A 21,125-nucleotide genomic window follows, 5' to 3' on the forward strand; every position below is an offset into this window, starting at 1 on the left:
TGTTGACATGTGTTCCTTTATCTTTCAACTGCATAAATGCATTGTAGACACATGCCACAAATTACTTTAAAGCCAAACAGTTCTATTTTTAAAAATCTCAATTGACTTATTTTAACTTAGTCAGAGAAGTTGAACAACCATCCCCAAAGAGAATTAGATGATTCTTCAGACGTTCTTCGAAACAAATTACCGCCACTCCAAAGTAATTAACAGTTGAAAATGCTGATGTTTCTTTAATTTGGGCATTGTTTCAAAGTAGGAATCCGTATTAGCCTAAAATTTGAAAAATGTGATTCAAAGTAAGAATTCCTATTAATCTGAAATTTAAGAACAAAATACTGTCTGTCAGGTGATTTTATATTAGAAACAGACAGCATTTTAGCATGAAAAGGAATTTTAGAAGCTTACTGGCAGTGCCGTCCGTTAGCAGCGGAGGCTGGGAAATGGGCCTGTTGCCCGGGTACTCGCTGTGCTGTTTCTTTAAGTTACAGGAGATAAACGGACTTGGTGTGACAGCATTGATGAAAGAACTTATGTTGTACATAGCTTTATTATTTTGCTCTGGCTGAGTGGGGCTCTCTTTCACTGTTGGATGTAGCTATTTCACTTATAATGTCTGTTTCTCTATTTTATGACAATGAGTTCTATTATTATAAATCTAATCTGTTTGTATTATACAAATTAAGACCTCTGTCATTTTTTTCTGCTTTAATATTTCTGGCATGGTGTTTTTCATGAAGGTTCATTTGGTAGCTATTCTGATTTCAAGGTCCTAAAAATATGTACTCTTAAGTCTGGTTGAGAAAAAGGCAATATGGGAATTCAAATAAATATATTGCACTTTAGTTTCATGAGGAATATAATCTGTATTTTATGAATAACACAGATATTGAAACAAAGCATTTAAAATTAGCTTTGATATGTTCGTTTATAAAATATCAAATTTGAGGAATTAAATAGCTATCTTGTGGTTCTCAGTATATTTTACTTCTATATTTAGAAGCACAAAAATATAGAAGTAGGGTTTCAAGTTCATTTTATTTAACTTGAAAGCCTTAATTTCAGATTCAGTTTTTTCCCTTAAGTTGTTGAATTTTCAACTTCCAGTTAAAATTCTGCCCAAAGCTAGAAAAGTAAGAAGCATTGCATATGAAAAATTGGTGAATATTTCTGTCCCTTTTAAAAATTGATCATGAATCCACTAAAAAATATTTTAGCAAGGTTTCAGAAGTCTCTGTTTTAAACTTCAACAGTAAATGCAATGAATTGGAACAGATTCAGTCTGTGTTTTAGACAAAGACGTTTTTGAGGCATTATGACATCAGAGATCAAAGTTCATCTGAGAAGAAGCTACTGCCACTTTTTTGTGTGTATGAACAGGAAATTAAATCTGACCAAAAAAATAAATAACATGGTGAGCAGAGCTGTGGGGCTCACTTGAAATCACCCTGAAGCTCGGTTGAATGTCGAGTAGCAGAGACTCGAGCTCCCTGGCTGCTTTCTGGTGTGTGAGAAGCACGATCTCAAATCCATAGCCTGAGGAGTGGAGTTACGAAGTCCGCGGTCTGAATCGAGCCACGTTAGCCCTTGTCATTAAGTGCTGCCAATTGCTCCTCCTTCCTGCCATGTGCTGTCCGTTCATGGCTGCTTGTGTGTATTTATAACATCATTGTGGAGTCTGGGCTGCCAGTGCCTAACTAGTGAATGAATAAAAAAAAGTAATGGCTCTTCTACAACACAGACATTTCAAAGAAAGCCTACTTTTAAAAAAAAACCCTTGTTGCCAGGCGTGGTGGCGCACGCCTTTAATCCCAGTACTCGGGAGGCAGAGGTAGGAGGATTGCCATGAGTTCAAGGCCACCCTGAGACTACATAGTTAATTCCAGGTTAGCCTAGACCAGAGTGAGACCCTACCTCAAAAAACAAAAAACAAAAAACAAAAAAAAAAAAGCCCCTTGTCTTCTTACGGTGTCCTTGGGCTTGTGTCCTTGACATGTGTGCATGAACATCATGCAGGTTGGGGAGATAAGTAAATACTATTGAACAACGAATAAGTAAATTAAACCATGAGGGTTTTGTTTTTGTTTGACTTGAGCTATTTACTGTCAGTTTGACTCTTATGTTTCAACTACAATAAAATAATACTCTTCAAATTGTGTGCTAACTTATATGTAGGTTAGAATTATGCTACTTAGCTAAAGTGGTGTGTGTAAGAATTCATACTAAAACTTAGCTTTTTCAAATTTGCTATTTGCTGGGGCTGGAGAGATGTCTGAGCAGTTAAGACGCATACCTGTGAAGCCTAAGGACCCTGGTTCGATTCTCCAGGTCCCACATAAGACAGATGCACATGGTGGCGCAGGCATCTGGAGTTCTTTTTTAGAGGGCCTGGCGCGCCCGTTCTCTCTCCCTCCCTCCCTCCCCCTCCCTCCCCCCCTTCTCTCTGTGTCTAATAAATAAAAATAAAATCTTCTTAAAAAATTTTGCTATTTGCTCCCTTCCCGTGGGTACAATAAATGTTTATTTAATATATGTTACAACAAAATAATTATACTTAGTATTCATTAGGGAGTAGTAGAGTTGTCTAAATTAATAAAATTATAGGTTACATATTTTTAAATGCCACATTATTGCTTTTAATTGACAGAGGTCTATTTCTGACTTTCATAACTATTGGTATGTTTCTAATTGAAGTTCTAATTTACTTTAAAAGTTTCTGCCTTCCTGAAGACTTTGTAATGAATTTTTTTTTTTTTTTTTGAGACAAGGTTTCTTCAGCGTAGGCTGGCCTGGAACTTGCTGTGTGTCTGAGGATGACTTTAAACTCCCCATGCTGGGCTTCTAGACATGTGTCCCCACACTCAACATATAACAACATTTTTTTAAATTTTATTTTTATTTATTTGAGAGTGACAGAGAAAGAGAGAGAGAGAGGGAGGGAGGGAGGGAGGGAGGGAGAGAATGGGTGCACCAGGGCCTCCAGCCACTGCAAATGAACTCCAGACGTGTGCACCCCCTTGTGCATCTGGCTTACGTGGGTCCTGGAGAATCGAGCCTTGAACCAGGGTCCTTAGACTTCATAGGCAAGTGCTTAACTGCTAAGCCATCTCTCCAGCCCTGTAACAGCATTTTTTTTAAAATTATTTATTTATTTGAGAGCAACAGACACAGAGAGAAAGACAGATAGAGGGAGAGAGAGAGAATGGGTGCTCCAGGGCCTCCAGCCTCTGCAAAGGAACTCCAGACGCGTGCGCCCCCTTGTGCATCTGGCTAACGTGGGACCTGGGGAACCGAGCCTCGAACCGGGGTCCTTAGGCTTCACAGGCAAGCGCTTAACCACTAAGCCATCTCTCCAGCCCTGTAACAGCATTTTTAATACAAGTTACTGCTCTACAGATTTTCAGATAATACCATTTTATGCCAGTAAAATGCAGCCTGTAATTACGTCTCTCATGTTGTGCAGTTTTCCATGTGCCTTTTCACTCTCGGTCACTCAGCAGCACAGTGTTCCCTTGTCAGTGTTCCTCACTCAGCAAATCATAGTTACAGAGAAGTCAGTCATTGGACTTCTCACAAGAGGTGGCACAGAAAGTAAGTAGGCTTTTAAAGCTAGGAGGTACCCCGGTTGTACTTGTTTTTAACAATTTAATTCTTCCAGCACATTCTCCTCAACTAACATTTGATGAAGGCTATGTTACATCCAAGTAGTAATGTACCTTAGTGCTACCAGATACATTATCCTTCCAACAGGTAAAGATTTTGTTGTTTGTTTCAAGCACATTTTACAGAAATGTTGTGATTCCACATGAAGGGTATACTAAATAGAAGAGGGGATGGCTGCAATGAGGTAAATTAGAATGCTTTTGTTTTTTAAAGTCTTGGGATTTCAAAATAGTGTGCTGTATATAATTGAAATATATGGGTGTCTTTAGGGGACTAGAGAGATGATACCTCGGCAGTTAAAGATGCTTGCTTGCAAAGTCTGATGGCCTGGGTTCAATTCTCCAGAACCCATGAGAAGCCAGGTGCACAAAGTGGCACATGCATCTGGAGGCCCTGGTGTACCCTTACACATTCATATTCATTCTCTCCCTCCCTCTCTTTCCCCCCCCCCACACACAAATAAATAAATAGATAAATAAAAATAAAAAAATCTGGGTGTGGTGGTGCATGCCTTTTATCCCAGCACTCAAGAGGCAAAGGTAGGAAGATTGCCATGAGTTCGAGGCCACCCTGAGACTACAGAGTGAATTCCAGGTCAGCCTGAGCTAAAGTGTAGACCCTACCTCGAAAAACCAAAAATAAAAAATATATTTAAAAAAAGAAAAGAAATGCCTGGGAATTTGTAAAATAAAATCAAAACAATAAAGTGTTTTGGAGCTTGGATGTAGATCAGCGAGAGAGCTTCTGTCTGAAGTGCAGAGTTCCAGGGCTGATCCCCTCACCACCATACCCTGAAAGAAAAGCAAAAACCTGAAGGAGTCTGAAGGATAGAGGAGCGTCCATCCAGTCTCACAACGATTTCTCCTGGCTACAGAAGTATCACTTGATTCTTGAACACTTGGCAGAAATGCACCTGGAATTTTTAGGTACATTGTAAAAGTCACGTTTCTTAACCATATAGTGCAAGTTAGCCTTTCCATTTAAGGATTTCCTAAGTTTGGGCTCATACCGGTAACTACAGTAAGAGAATGGTCTACCTCATGTTAGTCGTTTTTGCTTTTACGTTGTCACATGGTCTGAGGTGTAACTGTCACGACACTTGGATAAATGTGATGGCACCTTTTGTTTTCAACACCACGGTGTTGATGAGTTCCAGTCTTGTATTTTGTAGATGCACAAGTATGTGTAATGTACAGGGCTATCTTTATTTTAAAAGGTGAGTGGTAGATGTCTGTGCCTGGCTAGAGGTGAGATTGGTGTGTTAGCTCTTGGGTTTTGAACTGCTGTCATTCCGCAGCCACAGTGACGTTCCCAGCCTGTGTTTGCGCTATTACAGTAGACTCACGTTCCCTCGGGGGTGCCCCCCCTTGCTTAGATTAAGCCAGATTTTCAGTTCTTGTGGGTGTGGTGCCTGCTTTACAGTTCGGGGCATTCTTACTCATGTTCCCTGGTACGTGTGGTGGGGGAAGGTGACGTGGCATTTTTGTCTGAGCAGCATACTGAGTGGGGGAAGGAGTGCATCGTCTCTGAGGACTGGAAGATGGACCTGCGTTGATTGTAAAGGTAAACGGAAGTAGGCAAGCCTCCGATGGCAGAGATGCCAGTGAGGCCAGGCGGCAGCGGGCCGAGCCGCACTCGCTGCTGTGGAGGGTGGGCGGGCTGGCGGCCTCTGCAGAAGCGCGGTCTGCTCTGCTCTCGTGCCAGCGCCTGGACGTGAAAGAGACCTGGAAACGCCCACTGGCTGGGCAAGTCCAGGAAGGGGAAGCTGTGGAAAGGTGGACTCAGGAGCAGGCAGCGCAGCTGAACCCCTGCTTCTGGCAGCCTCGCCTGGCCCGTGCGCCTTCGCCAGTGGCTCTGAGAAGGGCCGTCTGTGACCCGAGGGCGGCTGTTGTTCCCGTGGCAAGCGCTGGCTTTGCAGGCCACATCAGAGATCACTGTTTCTAAAAGCTGAGAAGGCAAGGGTAGGGTAAAGGGGCCAAGGGCTTGGGGAGGATTTGTGCATGGTGGCTAAATGAATCACTGAGGTTTAAGCAGGATGTCTGGAAGCATTTAGTTCTGAGTTAAAGGCAAATGGTATTTAGACCTAAATGTGGGGTTAAAGAAAATACATACTTCTCATGTTTTGAAAAGAAATTACATCTTTCATATTGCTAACGCTGTGGTTATTTGTTCACATAACCAAGGCCCAAGAATTCTCCTTCTCCCAAGTCAGAGTGTTCTCAGAGTTTTTCTTTTGTGCTTAAACATTATATTTAATTGTGGGCATAGCTCTCTGTACCAGTGCATAAATTTAGTGCATAAATTGCTGAAGCATCTTTGTGGCAGGCAGATTTTAAAATAATATTTCCCTTCTGTTTATAAAAACAAGGATAAGATAGGGCTGGAGAAATGGCTCAGCAGTTAAGGTACTTGTCTGTAAAGCCTAACGACCCGAGTGCCGTTCCCCAGTACCCAGGTAAAGCCAGATGCAAAAAGTAGCACGTGCATTTGGAGTTCATTTACAGCTGCTAGAGGCCATGGTGTGCCCATTCATTCTCTCTCTCTTTTTCTCTTCCTCCCTCTCTCTGTCGTTCTCTTCCTCCCTCTTCCTGCCATGTATATTGGCACACACCTTTAATCCCAGCACTCAGAGGCTGAGGTATGAGAATTGCTGTGTTTGAGGCCAGCCTGAGTCAACATAGTGAATTCCAGGCCAATGTGGGCTAGAGCAAGACCCTCCCTTGAAAAGCCAAAAATATAAAATAAGGTAGCTTGCCATATGAAACATTAGTGAACTTATACATCTAATAATAATATAAAATTATTTTGGACCAACATAGGCTATACCAATTTAATAACTTAACTGGCTGCCACAGGCATTTTTTTTTAAACCCAATTATATTTGCTTAAAAATTGAAAGTGATTTTCAAGGTTACCATTTGATTTTTGTTTTGTTTTTGGATTTCTGAGGTAGGGTCTCACTGTAGCCCAGGCTGACCTGGAATTCACTATGGAGTCTCAGGGTGGCCTTGAACTCACAGCAATCCTCCTACCTCTGCCTCCCGAGTGCTGGGATTAAAGGCGTGCACCACCATGCTGGGCTCACCATGTGATTTAATGAGAGAATCTCTCCACAGTCTTACAGCAAGCAGCAGTGAGTGATTGTCTCATGGTCTTGAGATGTACACTGAGAAGGCCCAGCACACAGAGCTGTAAGCATTGTCCAAGCTGTTTGCTGAAGTGTTCTCCCTACATGAGAGAACTGCAGTAGTGGCTGTAGCTCCCACATACCTCCTGCCTGTCTCTGCGCTAACAACAGAGTGGCTGTGTGGTGACTTTCGTGGGTTGGGTCCCTGTGACAGGCCCAGTCATGACTGGGTTTGTTGCCAGAAGAACCACCAAGCTGCAGTTGCCAAGCCACACCATGCCGTCCACGTCCCTGAACCAGAGCAGACTGAGTTTCCTAAGAGACCGCCAAAGTCTCCTCTTCAGGCAGGTTTCTAAAACACATACAACTTTTCTTTTGCATTATGGGCACACTTTCATCAGTACTGCCAATTACATACACATCCTTTAATAAATGGGCTTTGCTTGATTGCATGATATCACCCTGAAGTTATTGGCAACATGTTAAATTTATTTCCTAAATTGGAGAAGCAGAACCAGTTTTGTTTTGGCCACTGTGGTGGTAAAGGCTCGGTCCCCAGAGTGTCGCCACTGGGAGTGAATAGAGCTTCTGAGAGAGGATACTGCCTCTTTCTCTCTCTCTTAAATCAATAAGTAAATAAATAAGTAAAAATATCTGGGCACTGAAAATGCCAGTTTGCATCTACTTTTGAAGAAAGGATACTTGGACTTCATTTTTAACATTCACTGTGCACACTGCACTCTTTCCTAGTTACCAGCTAGTCTAGTGATCAATGCTAGCTACTGTTTGGAAAGTCAGAACAGCCCATCACTCTGTAGTGATCATGGAGCTATGTTGTCATGACTTCCAGAATTTTAGAGTTGGAAAGTCCTGCATCCCCTGAGCAAAGTGACATGAGTGTGAATTCACACAGGGAATTGGAACTGGTCCGCTTGCTGTTTACAAAAGAAATTTTTAGGTCTCCATTTTGTCTACCATTAAACTACCTGTAGCTTTTGGAGACTTCTTTTTGCCATAGCTTCCAAAAAGTAAAAGTTTAAAAAAAAAAAAACCTCCCTCATCCTTCATTCTGGATAGCATCTCTAAGGTTCCTACTGGTATTGGTGTGCTTTTTTTAAATCAGTGGGTCAGACAATCATGAGCTTCTCTGTATGTGATGATGATAATAGCAGCACAGCTAGGCATGGTGGCACACACCTTGAATCCCAGCCATGCGTTTGAGGCCACCCCGGCACTGCATAGTGAATTCCAGATCAGCCTGGCTAGAGCGAGACCCTACCTCAAAAAAAATAAAAATAACACCACAGATAATCCAGTCTCACCAATTTTAACATGCATTCAATCTCTGTGAGACAAAAGCACTACAATAAGCTAGTGGTCCTGTTGTACATCATAGACTACTTAAAATGTAACAGAGTGGAGTCGGAGAGATGGCTGAGCAGTTAAAGGCACTTTCTTGCAAAGCCTGATGGCATGGGTTTGAATCCCCAATGCCTACATAAAGGCAGATCACAAAGTCGTGTACATGCATCTAGAGTTCATTTGCAGCAGCTAGAGGCCCTGGCATGCCCATTTTCATTTATTCATTCTCTCTCTCCTAAATAAATAAAAATATTTTTAAAAGTCACAAAAATATGCAATACTAATCATGCTACTGTGTTTCATGATTCTTTACATAATCTTGAAAATACGGTATCCCTTTTACATGGTGTCAGTGTTAGCAGGTGAAAGTTTCCGTGTACTGAGAACTCTGGATGCATGTTGCACTCTGTGAATTTGACTTTTCGTGGGTTCTGGGGAACCAGAACCAGGCCAGCAGGCTTCACAAGGAAGCGCCTCTAACCGCTGATGCCAGCGGTTTGTATTTTTTTTTTAATTTATTTATTTGAGAGCAACAGACACAGAAAGACAGATAGAGGGAGAGAGAGAGAGAATGGGCGCGCCAGGGCTTCCAGCCTCTGCAAACGAACTCCAGACGCATGCGCCCCCTTGTGCATCTGGCTAGCATGGGACCTGTTGAACCGAGCCTCGAACCGGGGTCCTTAGGCTTCACAGGCAAGCGCTTAACTGCTAAGCCATCTCTCCAGCCCTGGTTTGTATTTTTAACGCACCGATACTCCAGTATTGCAGAGTGTTTCTCCCAGATGTGAACTTGGCATTGGCTCTTAGAGATGTGTCAAAGTCAGGCGACAAACTAGAGGAGGCAGGTAGATTCTGGTACTTAGTTTTTGTGCTTCGTCTATAAAACGTAGAAGACTCAACTTGCCTTTGTTTGTAAAATATTGAGAAAAAAAGAATTGAAGACTGTGACAAAGGAGGGGTGAGGTTTAAAGGTATTGTAGCATTAAATAGCGTATTACATATGCGATATAAGTGTGTGTATGTTATGTGTATATTACATATATACCCACAGTAGATTATAGAAAAGGTGTTTTTAGGAATCTTAATAGCCTGGTAGCTTGAATTCATCTCCTTTGTTTGCTGACTTTAATGTCACAATAAACAGTTGTTTTGCTACCACAATACTAGAAAAACAATAATGCATATCTACATGTATTCTCTTTATCTTTTATTCTTTCAGCCACAATGAAAGGAAGGTGACCTGCAAACATCCAGTCACAGGACAGCCATCTCAGGACAATTGTATTTTTGTAGTGAATGAACAGTAAGTGAAGAGTTATATTCAGAGCGGGGTTAGCCTGGAGATGACTGTAATCCACGTTTAAGACAGTATAACTGAACCATTTTCTTATCTTGAAACTTGCAGTCGAGTATAACAGAATGTCAGCTTCTTGCTATGCTATAGAAACACGACCTAAATGCATTCTTTTTGTGAGGAATGTAATTCTAGAAGCTATTACTTCATGTGCATTAAAAGTTGAGCAATAAGCGCTAGAGCCCAGGATGCCAGGTTAAAGAAACTATATAAACTTGGACTATTAAACTAAGAGGAGCTCAGTTTTTCCCTCCTTAAATTTGAGGTTGTCGGAGACCCACGACAGCAGGTGAGTGGGAGTCTGTCCCAGGTGTGAGGCGGGGCTGTTGCCCTGTGAGCAAGTGAAGGTAACAGCGTGGGGGCAGGGAGCCCCTGCACTAGGATGTGCGTCTGTCTGGAGCAGCCTGCAGCCTGGGGAAGGGGCTGTGCGCAAGGCGCCCTCTGCCGGAGAGGGGAGAGCACTGCTCACTGTGGGGTGGCTAAAAACAAAACAAAAAAATTTTTTTTGAGGTTGTTAGTAATCAACCATTTCCCACAGTTCTTGCTTGGTTTGTTTGGTTGTCATTTGAGACAGTGTTTCAGTAGCACAGGTTGACGTTTAACTTCCTATGCCCTCAAGATGACCTTGAGCTTCATTCCTTCTACCTCATACTGTCTGGGATTGAACCCCAGGTGTCATGCGTGGTAGGAAAGCGCTCAACCAAGTGAGCTACGTCACACGTTTTTATCAGTGTAAACTGAAATAAGTGTGAAAATATTTTATATTTTATAAAACTAGTCCCAGATGTTTCCTTTTTAATATATTTATTTACTTATCAGAGAGAGAGAGAGAGAGAATGGATATGCCAGGTCCTCTAGCCACTGCAAACGAACTCCAGATGGATGCGCCACCCTGTGCATCTGGCTTATGTTGGTCCTGGGGAATCGAACCTGGATCCTTTAGCTTTGTAGGCAAGCACCTTAACTGCTAAGCCGTCTCTCCAGCCCTGTCAGTTATTTTTTTAAATAATTTTTAAAAATTTTTTATTTATTTATTTGAGAGTGACAGAGAGAGAAAGAGGCAGATAGAGAGGGAGAGAGAGAATGGGCGCGCCAGGGCATCCAGCCACTGTAAATGAACTCCAGATGCGTGCACCCCCTTGTGCATCTGGCTAATGTAGGTCCTGGGGAATTGAGCCTCGAACCGGGGTCCTTAGGCTTCACAGGCAAGCGCTTAACCGCTAAGCCATCTCTCCAACCCAGTTATTTTTAACATTAGAATGATCTTGTAATTTGGTATACATAAGAGAGAGAGATTAAACCCAGAGCCTTGTATACTACACACTCAACACCCCTTGTCATTCATTTTTAATTTTCCCTTTAGATGGCCAAGTAGAATACCTATAATAATGCTTATTAAAACAAATGTGGTGTTAGCTTATGTTGGGCTTAGGGAAAATGTAGTCTTAAAGTAGTGATAAGTCTTGTATTTTACTCTGCAGTAACTAGTTGCCAACTCTTTTGAAAAGTAGGACACCTGTGTGGTTAGCTCTAGGGTAGCATTGCTGTGCAATAGTTTACGTATAAACCAAGTTCTAGCATTTGACATGTTTTATTCAGGACTGTTGCAGCCATGACAGCTGAAGAAAAGAAGGAACGACCTATAAGTGTGATCAATGAAGCTTCTAACTACAGCATGGCTTCAGACTATACAGTACATCCCATGAGCCCTGTGAGCAGAGTAAGCTGATTTTCTTATTATTCATTGTTTGTAAGTGGTAATATCTATTACTGTTACACATAACAGATTTAAAACTGGAATTACATAATAGTTTCATTTTATTATTATATAGATTTAATTATATAATAATTGACATACAGTAATTGACATAAGGAACAGTAGCTTAAAATGTAAAGTAATAAGATTATAATGTAATGATTTACATTTCTTTTAAATATTGAGTTCTGATTTAGAGTAATTTTACTAATGAATGTTTGTGTGAGAGTTTGGACACTATTGAATCAGCTGAACTTTTAGAGGGAAAATTTATATAATAGCCTAGAAATTACCTTTTCATGTACAATTCTTATACTTGAAACAAGAAAGCTAGCAAAAGTAGAATTATAATAATTTTGGGTGGAAATTATAAAATGGAAAAAAAAAAAAGCTCAACTCTAGGCATTAATACCACTTTCTGTCACGCTGCATTCTGTTTAGACTTCACGTGCTTCAAAAAAAGTTCATAATTTTGGAAAGAGGTCAAATTCAATTAAAAGGAACCCTAATGCACCTGTGGTCAGACGAGGCTGGCTTTATAAACAGGTATGTTCTGGTTGACAAAGGAGATGGTCAGAAGAAAGCTTTTAAACCAGATGATACTGAGATAGTCATGTTAATTATATGAAATAGTTTTTCATTAAAAATAGAAATACAGGGCTGGAGAGATGGCTTAGTGGTTAAGCGCTTGCCTGTGAAGCCTAAGGACCCTGGTTCGAGGCTCGGTTCCCCAGGTCCCACGTTAGCCAGATGCACAAGGGGGTGCACGCGTCTGGAGTTCGTTTGCAGAGGCTGGAAGCCCTGGAGCGCCCATTCTCTCTCTCTCTCTCCCTCTATCTGTTTTTCTCTCTGTATCTGTCGCTCTCAAATAAAATAAATTAAAAAAAATTATAAAAAAATATATAAAAAAAAAAATAGAAATACAACCGGGCGTGGTGGAGCACGCCTTTAATCCCAGCACTTGGGAGGCAGAGGTAGGAGGATTGCTGTGAGTTTGAGGCCACCCTGAGACTCCATAGTGAATTCCAGGTCAGCCTGGGCTAGAGTGAGACCCTATCTCGAGAAACCAAAAAATAAATAAATAAATAGTAATACAGCCAGGTGTGGTAGTGCACACCTTTAATCCCAGCACTTTGGATATAGAAGTGGGAGGATTGCTTTGTGTTCAAGGCCATCCTGAGACTACATAATGAATTCCAGTTCAGCCTGGGCTAGAGTGAGACCTTTACCTCAAAAAATAAAATAAAATAAAAAGTATGGTTTATTTTTCTATTCATATAAAAATCAATAGATTTTTGCTGGGCCTGGTGGCACATGCCTTTAATCCTGGGAAGTAACGGTAGGAGGATCACCATGAGTTCCAGGTCAGGCTGGACTAGAGCAAGACCTTGCCTCAAAAAAATGAAAAAAATTTTAGAAAGAAAATTGTAGGTTTTGTGTAAGTGACAGAAGCAGGAGGATGACAACTCTGAGGCCGGCTGAGCTACAGCAGCCACACGTGGAGCGCAGGGCTGGAGCCGCTGCGCAGCGGACGCGAGGTCCTGGGTTCATTGCATGGCACGGGAACAGAGCAAATTGTTTCAAATTCATTTTATTTATTTGAGAGAGAGAGAGAGAGAGAGAGAAGGAGGCAGATAGAGAGAATGTGTGTGCACAAGACCTAAAGCCACTGCTCCGGGTGCACGTGCCTCCTTGTGCATTTGGTTTACATGGGTCCTGGGGAATCAAACCTGGGTTCTTTGGCTTATAGACAAGCCCCTTAATCACTAAGCCATCTCTCCAGCCCGAAAAAAGTCAAATTAAATTACATCAGTGGTCTAGTGATGGTACAAATTTATGGTTTTTGTTTTCTGCAGACCTAGTAGCATTTATTCATCACAACTCATGAGAAACAGGCTTTGAAGTATTCATTAAAGATTGTTCATCTGAAAATGGGTGACAGTTGAACTATTGTACTGAAGGAAGACCAACCTAGTTAGTATCCAGGAAAATCTCAGTCATTCAAGTAAACTAATGTGTATACGAGTTTTTCACTGAATTGATTTGATTAGATATATGAACTGGAGAGCAAAACATATTGTTAGCTTTTGACCACCTTAAGTTTAAACTTAGCCAAGCTAAAGTGCATTTGCACATTTAGTTCTTAAGAACGGAACCTCCCTATTCATTCTTTTTATAACTGCATATATTCAAGTAGTTGTGGCTCAGAGGTTAAAGGAGCTTGTTTGCAAAGCCAGGTTGAGTTCCCCAGTACCAACAGATAGCCAGATACACAAAATGGCGCATGTGTCTGGAGTTTGTTTGCAGTACCAAAAGAGCCTCCCTCTCCCCCCCCCCCCCCATAAATAAATAATTTAAAAGAGGATAATGGAGCCAGAACTCCAGAGCCAGAGGTAGGAGAATCACGGTGAGTTAAATGGAACTACAGAGTGTGCTCCAGGTCAGCCTGGGCTATATAGTGAGACACTGCCTAAAAGAAAGGGCAGGGGCTGGGGTAATGAGAATCCTTTCTTTAAATAACTGCTGTTCTTATTTCTGGCCACATTGGTTAATATGATGTGGCAGAAGTATTACTGCATATGTGAACTATATTTGCAGGGTCCCTTGTCCTTTCTGAAGAAAGGTATAATTAAGAAACTAAAAGTAGGGGCTCGAGAGATGGCTTAGTGGTTAAGTGCAAACGTGGGTCCTGGGGAATCAAACTTGGGTCCTTTGTCTTTGCAGGCACATGCCTTAACCACTAAGCCATCCCTCCAGCCGTTTTTAAAATTTTTAAAGGGAACTAAAATATGCATCATTTAAGTACATACACCCCTCTGCTCTTTGGTCTATTTCTTGGAATAGCTGTTAATTTCAAAGATAAATATTTTACATTTAGGAATTTTGTCTACCATATTAATATCTACTGTTCTAAAGTTAACCATTAGATCATCTAGAATAAATTTAGAAGTATTAGTTCTAGCTAACTGTGGTGGCTTAAACTTAAAACCCCAGTACTTGGTGAATCTTTGTGAGTTCAAAGTCAGCTTTGTCCACATAGAAGTTACAGGGCAGCCAGTGCTGCACAGTGAGACCTTGTCTCAGAAAAGACAGCAAAGAAAAGGAAATGTTGATCGAGGCATATTCAAACATGGCTGTAGTTTGCATTTTGGGAATTACCTCATTTTTATCTGGCCTTTTGCTTTATTGTATGTGGGAAAGTGAGTTTTATTAAAGTAGCCATTTTGCTTGAGCCTAGTAGTTAATGAAGTAGAGTACTTAAAAATTGCTACCAGGGGGCTGGAAAGGTAGCTTAGCGGTTAAGTGCTTGCCTGTGAAGCCTAAGAACGCTGGTTCAAGGCTCAATTCCCCAGGACCCAAGTAAGCCAGATGCACAAGATGGCGCATGCATCTGGATTTCGTTTGCAGTGGCTGGAGGCTCTGGTGCGCTCATTGTCTCTCTGTCTGCCTCTTTCTCTGTCTGTCGCTCTCAAATAAATAAAAATAAACACAACAAAAAAAAGTTATTAAAAAATTGTTACCAGGTCAATGCTTTTTCTGCAGGATGAGTAAAATCCAAACAGCAGACACAAGAAAAAAAAATTTGAACTGTGTTTGTAAATTAAAGTTTGTTTATGTGTGGCTGGGCATGGTGGCACACACCTATAATCCCAGCACCTGGGGGGTGGGGAAGGGAGAGATAGGAGGATCACTGTGAGTTTGAGACCATCCTGGAACTACAGAGTTAGCTCCAGGTCAGCCTGGGCTAGAGTGAGACCCTGCCTAGAAAAAATTGGTTTTTTTTTGGGGGGGGGTCCTGGGGAAATGGCTTAGCAGTTAAGGCGCTTGCCTGCAAAGCCTAAGGACCCCGGTTTGATTCCCCAGGACTCACATAAGCCAGATGTACAAGGGGGTGCATGCATCTGGAGTTCGTTTGCAGTGGCCGGAGGCCCTGGTGTACCCATTTTCTCTCTCTCTGCCTCTTTCTCTCTCTGTCACTAGCAAATAAATAAAAATAAACCAAAAATAAATAAATAATTGTTTTCTTTATTTGTGGTCATTTTAAATCCTCTTACCTTGGAATAATCTCAGTGCACTTTTTTTTTGGTTTTTGTTTTTCAAGGTAGGGGTTCACTCTAGTACAGGCTGACTTGGAATTCACTACGCAGTCTCAGAATGGCCTTGAACTCATGGTGATCCTCCTACCTCCGTTTACCAAGTGCTGGGATTAAAGGCGTGCACCACCACACCCGGCTCCCACATATTTTGCTTCTTGTTGCCAATTAACATGTTTTAAGTCTGATTACCAGAGTAAGTCAGCATGCTACAGCATGGCTACCTTATTCCTGCCCTACCTGACTTCTGTGTTCAAAAGAGTTCATTTCACTTGCTTCAAATCATACTGATCAAGCAAGCTCCTTTCGTATGACAGCATTACTCTCCAGAGACTGGTCTACTTAGGAATGTCTTAACATGATGCAAGTCCCAAGAAAAGTTCTCTCTAAATTCTCTTAATTGGCATACAAACAGTGTGCACATATTTGAGGTGCTGTGTGATATTTTCCTTTTTAAAAATTTTTTGTTTGGGCTGGAGAGATGGCTTAGCGGTTAAGCACTTGCCTGTGAAGCCTAAGGACCCCGGTTCGAGGCTCGGTTCCCTAGGTCCCACGTTAGCCAGATGCACAAGGGGGCGCACACGTCTGGAGTTCGTTTGCAGAGGCTGGAAGCCCTGGCGCGCCCATTCTCTCTCTCTCCCTCTATCTGTCTTTCTCTCTGTGTCTGTCACTCTCAAATAAAAAAATTTTAAAAAATTAAAAAAAAAATTTTGTTTATTTTTATTTATTTGAGAGTGGCAGACAGAGAAAGAGGTTGGTGGAGAAAGAGAGAGAACTGTGTGACACTTTCATACAGGTGAACTTAGTGTGATGTTACTCAGGAAGCATGCCTAGCTTCTCACTCCTTACGTTTCCCTTGTGCTGGAAACATGCAAAGTGCAGGACATTATCTTTCTCTGCAGACTGTGCAAACAGCAGGCCGGGCTTCCTCCTTCTGTGAGAAGCTCAGTTCCCAGACATGTCAGTAGGTCTTTTAATTAGGCTGTTGCGTGCGTACCGAGACTGAGACTGTCGCCTCCCTGCAGGACAGCACGGGCATGAAGCTGTGGAAGAAGCGCTGGTTTGTGCTCTCCGACCTCTGCCTGTTTTACTATAGAGGTGAGTTGAGCCACACTGACTCTAAGCACTGGCTACTTGTACTGGACATGAACAAATGGCACCAACAAACTCTTCTCTGCCCGGAGAGTCTGAGTTACTGGGGCATGACAGGAAAGTAATAACGCCTCATACAGATTGATCTGAGCTTTGGGTTACCTCCCGCAATCTGATTTGTTCTGTGTGACGGTCAGAGGACTCATCACTCTTTTCTGCCATCCTTTCATGTGGTGCCCTTCTGTTTGAAAACTAAACAGTGATTGTGTTTTCCCTAAAACATGGGTAGATTGTGGAACACGTAGTCAACATTAATGTAAGACAAGCTTTCATGATGTTTCCCCATGCTACAGAGTCCTGGGTTCAAGTAGCCTTCCCACTTCAGCCACCCACATACGGGGGCTGTGGCAGCGCGCACCGAGCAGCAGGGTGTTCGGTATTCAGGTGCGACGCGGGTGTCTCAGATACAGCACACTTGGCACTTGCCAATGAAAGAAGGGCACACCAAGATAGACCTGGAATTCACTATGTAGTCTCAGGGTGGCCTTGAACTCACAGTGATCCTGTACCTCTGCCTCCCGGATGCTGGGATTAAAGGTGTGCGCCACCATAACCAGCAATTTTTGATTTCAAGATTAGCATGGGCAACATAGTAAAACCCTAGCTAAAAAAAAAAATACATAAAAAGGGGCTAGGATGATGACTCAGCAGTTACAGGCACTTGCTTCAAAGCTTGCCAATCCAGGTTCACTTCCCAAGCCACCCCAACACAGCAAAGCGGCACAAGCATCTGTTGTTCCTTTGCTACAGCAGGAGACCCTGGTGTGTCATGCACACACGCACACACTCCGCCAGCGACCCTCTGTGAGCTATACAACCAACCAGCCAGGCAAGATGTGGCCTCGAACTCATGACAATCCTCCTACCTCTGCCTCCCGAGTGCTGGGATTAAAGGCGTGTGCCCCCATGCCCGGCTTTCATTGATCATATTTTTTAAAACTTTTTTTCAAGGAAGGGTCTCACTCTAGCCCAGGCTGACCTAGAACTCAGTTTATTCCCAGGCTGGCCCTGAATCACAGCGATCCTCCTACCTCTGCCACCTGAATGCTGGGAATAAAGGAGAGTGCCACCACGCCTGGCTCATTGATCATTTCCACTGGTGAACTTTGAAATCATACAGCGTTTTACGATTTCATTATCTTTGACTTAAGTGGTTGAAGAGTTGGGATCTTTTTTTTTTTTTTTTTTTTTTTTTTGGTTTTTCGAGGTAGGGTATCACCCTGGTCCAGGCTGACCTGGAATTAACTCTGTCATCTCAGGGTGGCCTTGAACTCAGGGCAGTCCTCCTACCTCTGCCTCCCGAGTGCTGGGATTAAAGGCGTGCGCCACCGCGCCCGGCTGCAGTAAGAGTTGGGATCTTTTGTGGAAGTCCTGTTCCCTTGCTTTATGGTTCTTGTGATTACATTTTACAATTTGCAAACATTAGTCTGATCTGTTGAGAAGCTTCCCTGGAGAGAACCCCTGCTTCTGGACAGCACTGCTCCTCCTCCTCTCCAGGCCCCGCACGGGTAGAGCTGGGTCAGGCTGGGCTGGCTTCTTTTCAGTGCTTTGCCTGCCTTGTTCTCAGCACTTTCCAGCTGTCTGTCCCTGCCTGTGCACATTTCTGAAGCTCTTCCTCTTTCTTTTTTAAAGTATTTATTTACTTGAGAGAGCTGGGGAGGGAGATAGAGGTGTGTGGGCACACCAGGGCCTCCTGCCATTGCAAACAAACTCCAGACACATGCACCACATTGTGCATCGGGCTTTATTTGCATGGGTACTGGGGACTCAATCCCAGGCCAACAGACTGTGTAAGCAAGCGCCTCTAACTACTGAGCCATCTCCCCAGCTCTCTCGGTTTCTTCTCTGTAGTAACTTTGTCTGTGACAGGGTCATGTGAATCCAGCTTCCTACTCCTCTTTCTTACCCAGAAGTCTCCTCTCATTTAACAATTATGTGGAAAAATTCTTGGTCACTTATGAAAACAATATAATACATATTAATCATCTAAATTTAAAATTACTAGACTTCTTTTCATTAGCTTACCGCCTAGCACACTGTAGTTGAGACTGTTGCTGAAGCAGAATCTGCCAGACCTACCGTGACATTGTGTCTGGAGAGCACACCCCTCGGGCACTGGCTGGGGGTTTTTACTCAGTGCCAGGCTGGCTGGGTAGTTCTTCCTGAAGGCTTTTTCACTCCTAGATAAAGTTAGAAGGTATTTCTCAAAAATCATTCCTAAGATCATTGTTTGCATTTTCCTCATTTTCCAGTGTTTTTATACTTGTCTTTGCTCTCATTTTAAACTATAAGCTATGTTTAATATTCTTGAGTTTTTGTATTTCTAACATAAAAATTTCATAATGCTACTACCAAAAGAAAACTAAATACTTAGTTATTTGCTGTTTGTACTCATGGAAAGTGAGGTTGTGTGTGCCTCGCAAGCATGAGGACCTGAGCTCAATCCCAGAACACACATAAAAATGTCACATGCCTGTGCAGGAGAGGCGGGGACAGGAGGGTCCCAGAGCCGCCCAGCCAGCCTGGCTTAGTTGGTGAGCTTCAGGGCGGTGTGAGACCCAGCATCGTCCTTTGGCTTGTGAACATGCATACGCACCTACACACACAGATTACATCCACCACATGCAAACACACATGTGCACCTGCACACACAGATGACACACACATACACCACATGCAAAAAGCTTTAATAATGTTCTTTACATAGTCATGGCCGTGTTTACTGAACACTTTGTGCACCAAGTTGTTCATGTGGAGTCCTATGGCCCCTGGCTGTATGGACGATGATACCCTGAGCATCAGAACGTGACCTGAGGTCTCACAGCTGGTCAGTGTGTGCTGGAGCGCATCCCCGAGGGACCAGGGCAGGGCAGCCCCTGTCGTGTGGCGCCCCTGCATTTCTGAAGCAGCTGCCGATAGAGTTTTACTCAAGACAGTGAAGAAGGTCTGATGGCATATGGCTTCGTGAGCTCATTCTGTTCATACCTTTTATAGAAACAAACTTGGGTCTTAAATTAAGACATGAGTCCTTCTTCCTTCTGGTCACATTATCCGGGAGTGCTGGCTGCTTTCCAGCTTTCATTCACCCTTTTAGGATGAGTCTGCATCTTTTTTTTTTCTTTGCATTAGTGACACCGCATGAACATAGTAAAAGGAACTTTTCATCCCATTGTTTCAGGAAGAGAACTATAGCAATACTTCATTTAATAAATTACCCTATACTCTAGGAATGAGGAGGAAAGTAAGTTCTCTTATTTTAAATTTTTGTTTATTTTGTTGGATGACAGTTACTAGGCTCAAACCCTGGGCCCTCCTGCCTCAGCCGCCCACTACCCCAGGTGCGCCCCTTGGTCGGCCGCTTTATGGTGATGGCTTTAAAATAAGCAGCAGACATGACAGAGTTATTTCCCACTTACGTTTCATCGCCTCATGCTCAGCTTTATTAGCTTGTCTTATGTCTATAACAATGAACTGTATATATTTCAGGTTTTACAGACATCTCTTTCCCCAAGCCAAAAGTTAACAGTATGAATCTGCTGTAGCCAGATTAATGTTTTGTCATCACCCTAGGTATAGTTTATGTGCTTGTTTTGAGGAGCTATAACTCATGCCTATGGCTCTTGGATGAATCAAAACTGGTAAAAGTAAACCTGAAGTTTCTTAAATCATACCATTTGAGGGCTGGAGAGGTGGCTTAGCGGTTAAGCGCTTGCCTGTGAAGCCTAAGGACCCCGGTTCGAGGCTCGGTTCCCCAGGTCCCACATTAGCCAGATGCACAAGGGGGCGCACGCGTCTGGAGTTCGTTTGCAGAGGCTGGAAGCCCTGGCGTGTCCATTCTCTCTCTCTCCCTCTATCTGTCTTTCTCTCTGTGTCTGTCGCTCTCAAATAAATAAATAAATAAATATTTAAAAAAAATTAAAAAAAAAATCATACCATTTGATAGCTTAGTTTAAAGTATGTTTTGGGCTGGAGAGATGGCTTAGCGGTTTAGGTGCTTGCCTGCAAAGCCAAAGGACTCAGGTTCAATCCCCAGGATCCATGTAAGCCAGATGCACAAGGTGGCTCTTGAATCTGGAGTTTGCAGCAGCTGGAGATCCTGGTGTGCCCATTCTATGCCTCCCCCTCCCCCTGCCTCTTTCTCACTCTCAAATAAATAAATAAATAAATTTAAAAATAAAATATGTTTTGCCCAGGTGTAGTTATTTCACCACACTCTTGAGCATCCGCTGCCACCATTCTGAGTGGGTTCATGGAGCTTCACAGCCCAGTGAGGACAGGAACACTGAATAACCCCCTTTTCAGGGAGCTGTTACTACTTCCCTTTCTCTGATCAGTAAGACTTTGTTTGCCAATCAAAAAGTATCTAGTAGCCAGGTGTGGTGGCGCTCCCCTTTAATTCCAGCACTCAGGAGGCAGAGGCAGGAGGATCACCATGAGTTTGCAGCCACCCTGAGACTAAAGAGTGAATTCCAGGTCAGCCTGGGCTAGAGTGACACCCTACCTTGAAAAACACAAGTAACAACAACAACAAAAAAAAAGAAAAACTAGTATATCCAAGGGCCTGCAAGAAAGCAGTGAGAAGTTCCCACAAGAAGCAGTAAGCAGTCCTCGTGTGTC

At 42.7% G+C, this 21,125-nt stretch overlaps 1 protein-coding gene across 20 annotated transcripts in view; it reads left to right on the plus strand.

Annotated features, from left to right (window-relative positions):
• Positions 1 to 21,125, plus strand: part of Plekha5 (pleckstrin homology domain containing A5) — a 199,426-nt gene that overhangs the window by 105,974 nt on the left and 72,327 nt on the right. For all 20 annotated transcript variants that reach the window (XM_045139576.1, XM_045139578.1, XM_045139581.1 and 17 more), the window contains 4 exons: positions 9,372 to 9,455; positions 11,106 to 11,226; positions 11,704 to 11,808; positions 16,382 to 16,454. In XM_045139576.1, coding sequence (XP_044995511.1) covers positions 9,372 to 9,455; positions 11,106 to 11,226; positions 11,704 to 11,808; positions 16,382 to 16,454 — 383 coding nt within the window. The remainder of the gene's footprint in view (positions 1 to 9,371; positions 9,456 to 11,105; positions 11,227 to 11,703; positions 11,809 to 16,381; positions 16,455 to 21,125) is intronic.

The sequence above is a fragment of the Jaculus jaculus genome, chromosome 22 (genome assembly GCF_020740685.1).
Source record: "Jaculus jaculus isolate mJacJac1 chromosome 22, mJacJac1.mat.Y.cur, whole genome shotgun sequence".
Taxonomy (NCBI): Eukaryota; Metazoa; Chordata; class Mammalia; order Rodentia; family Dipodidae; genus Jaculus; species Jaculus jaculus.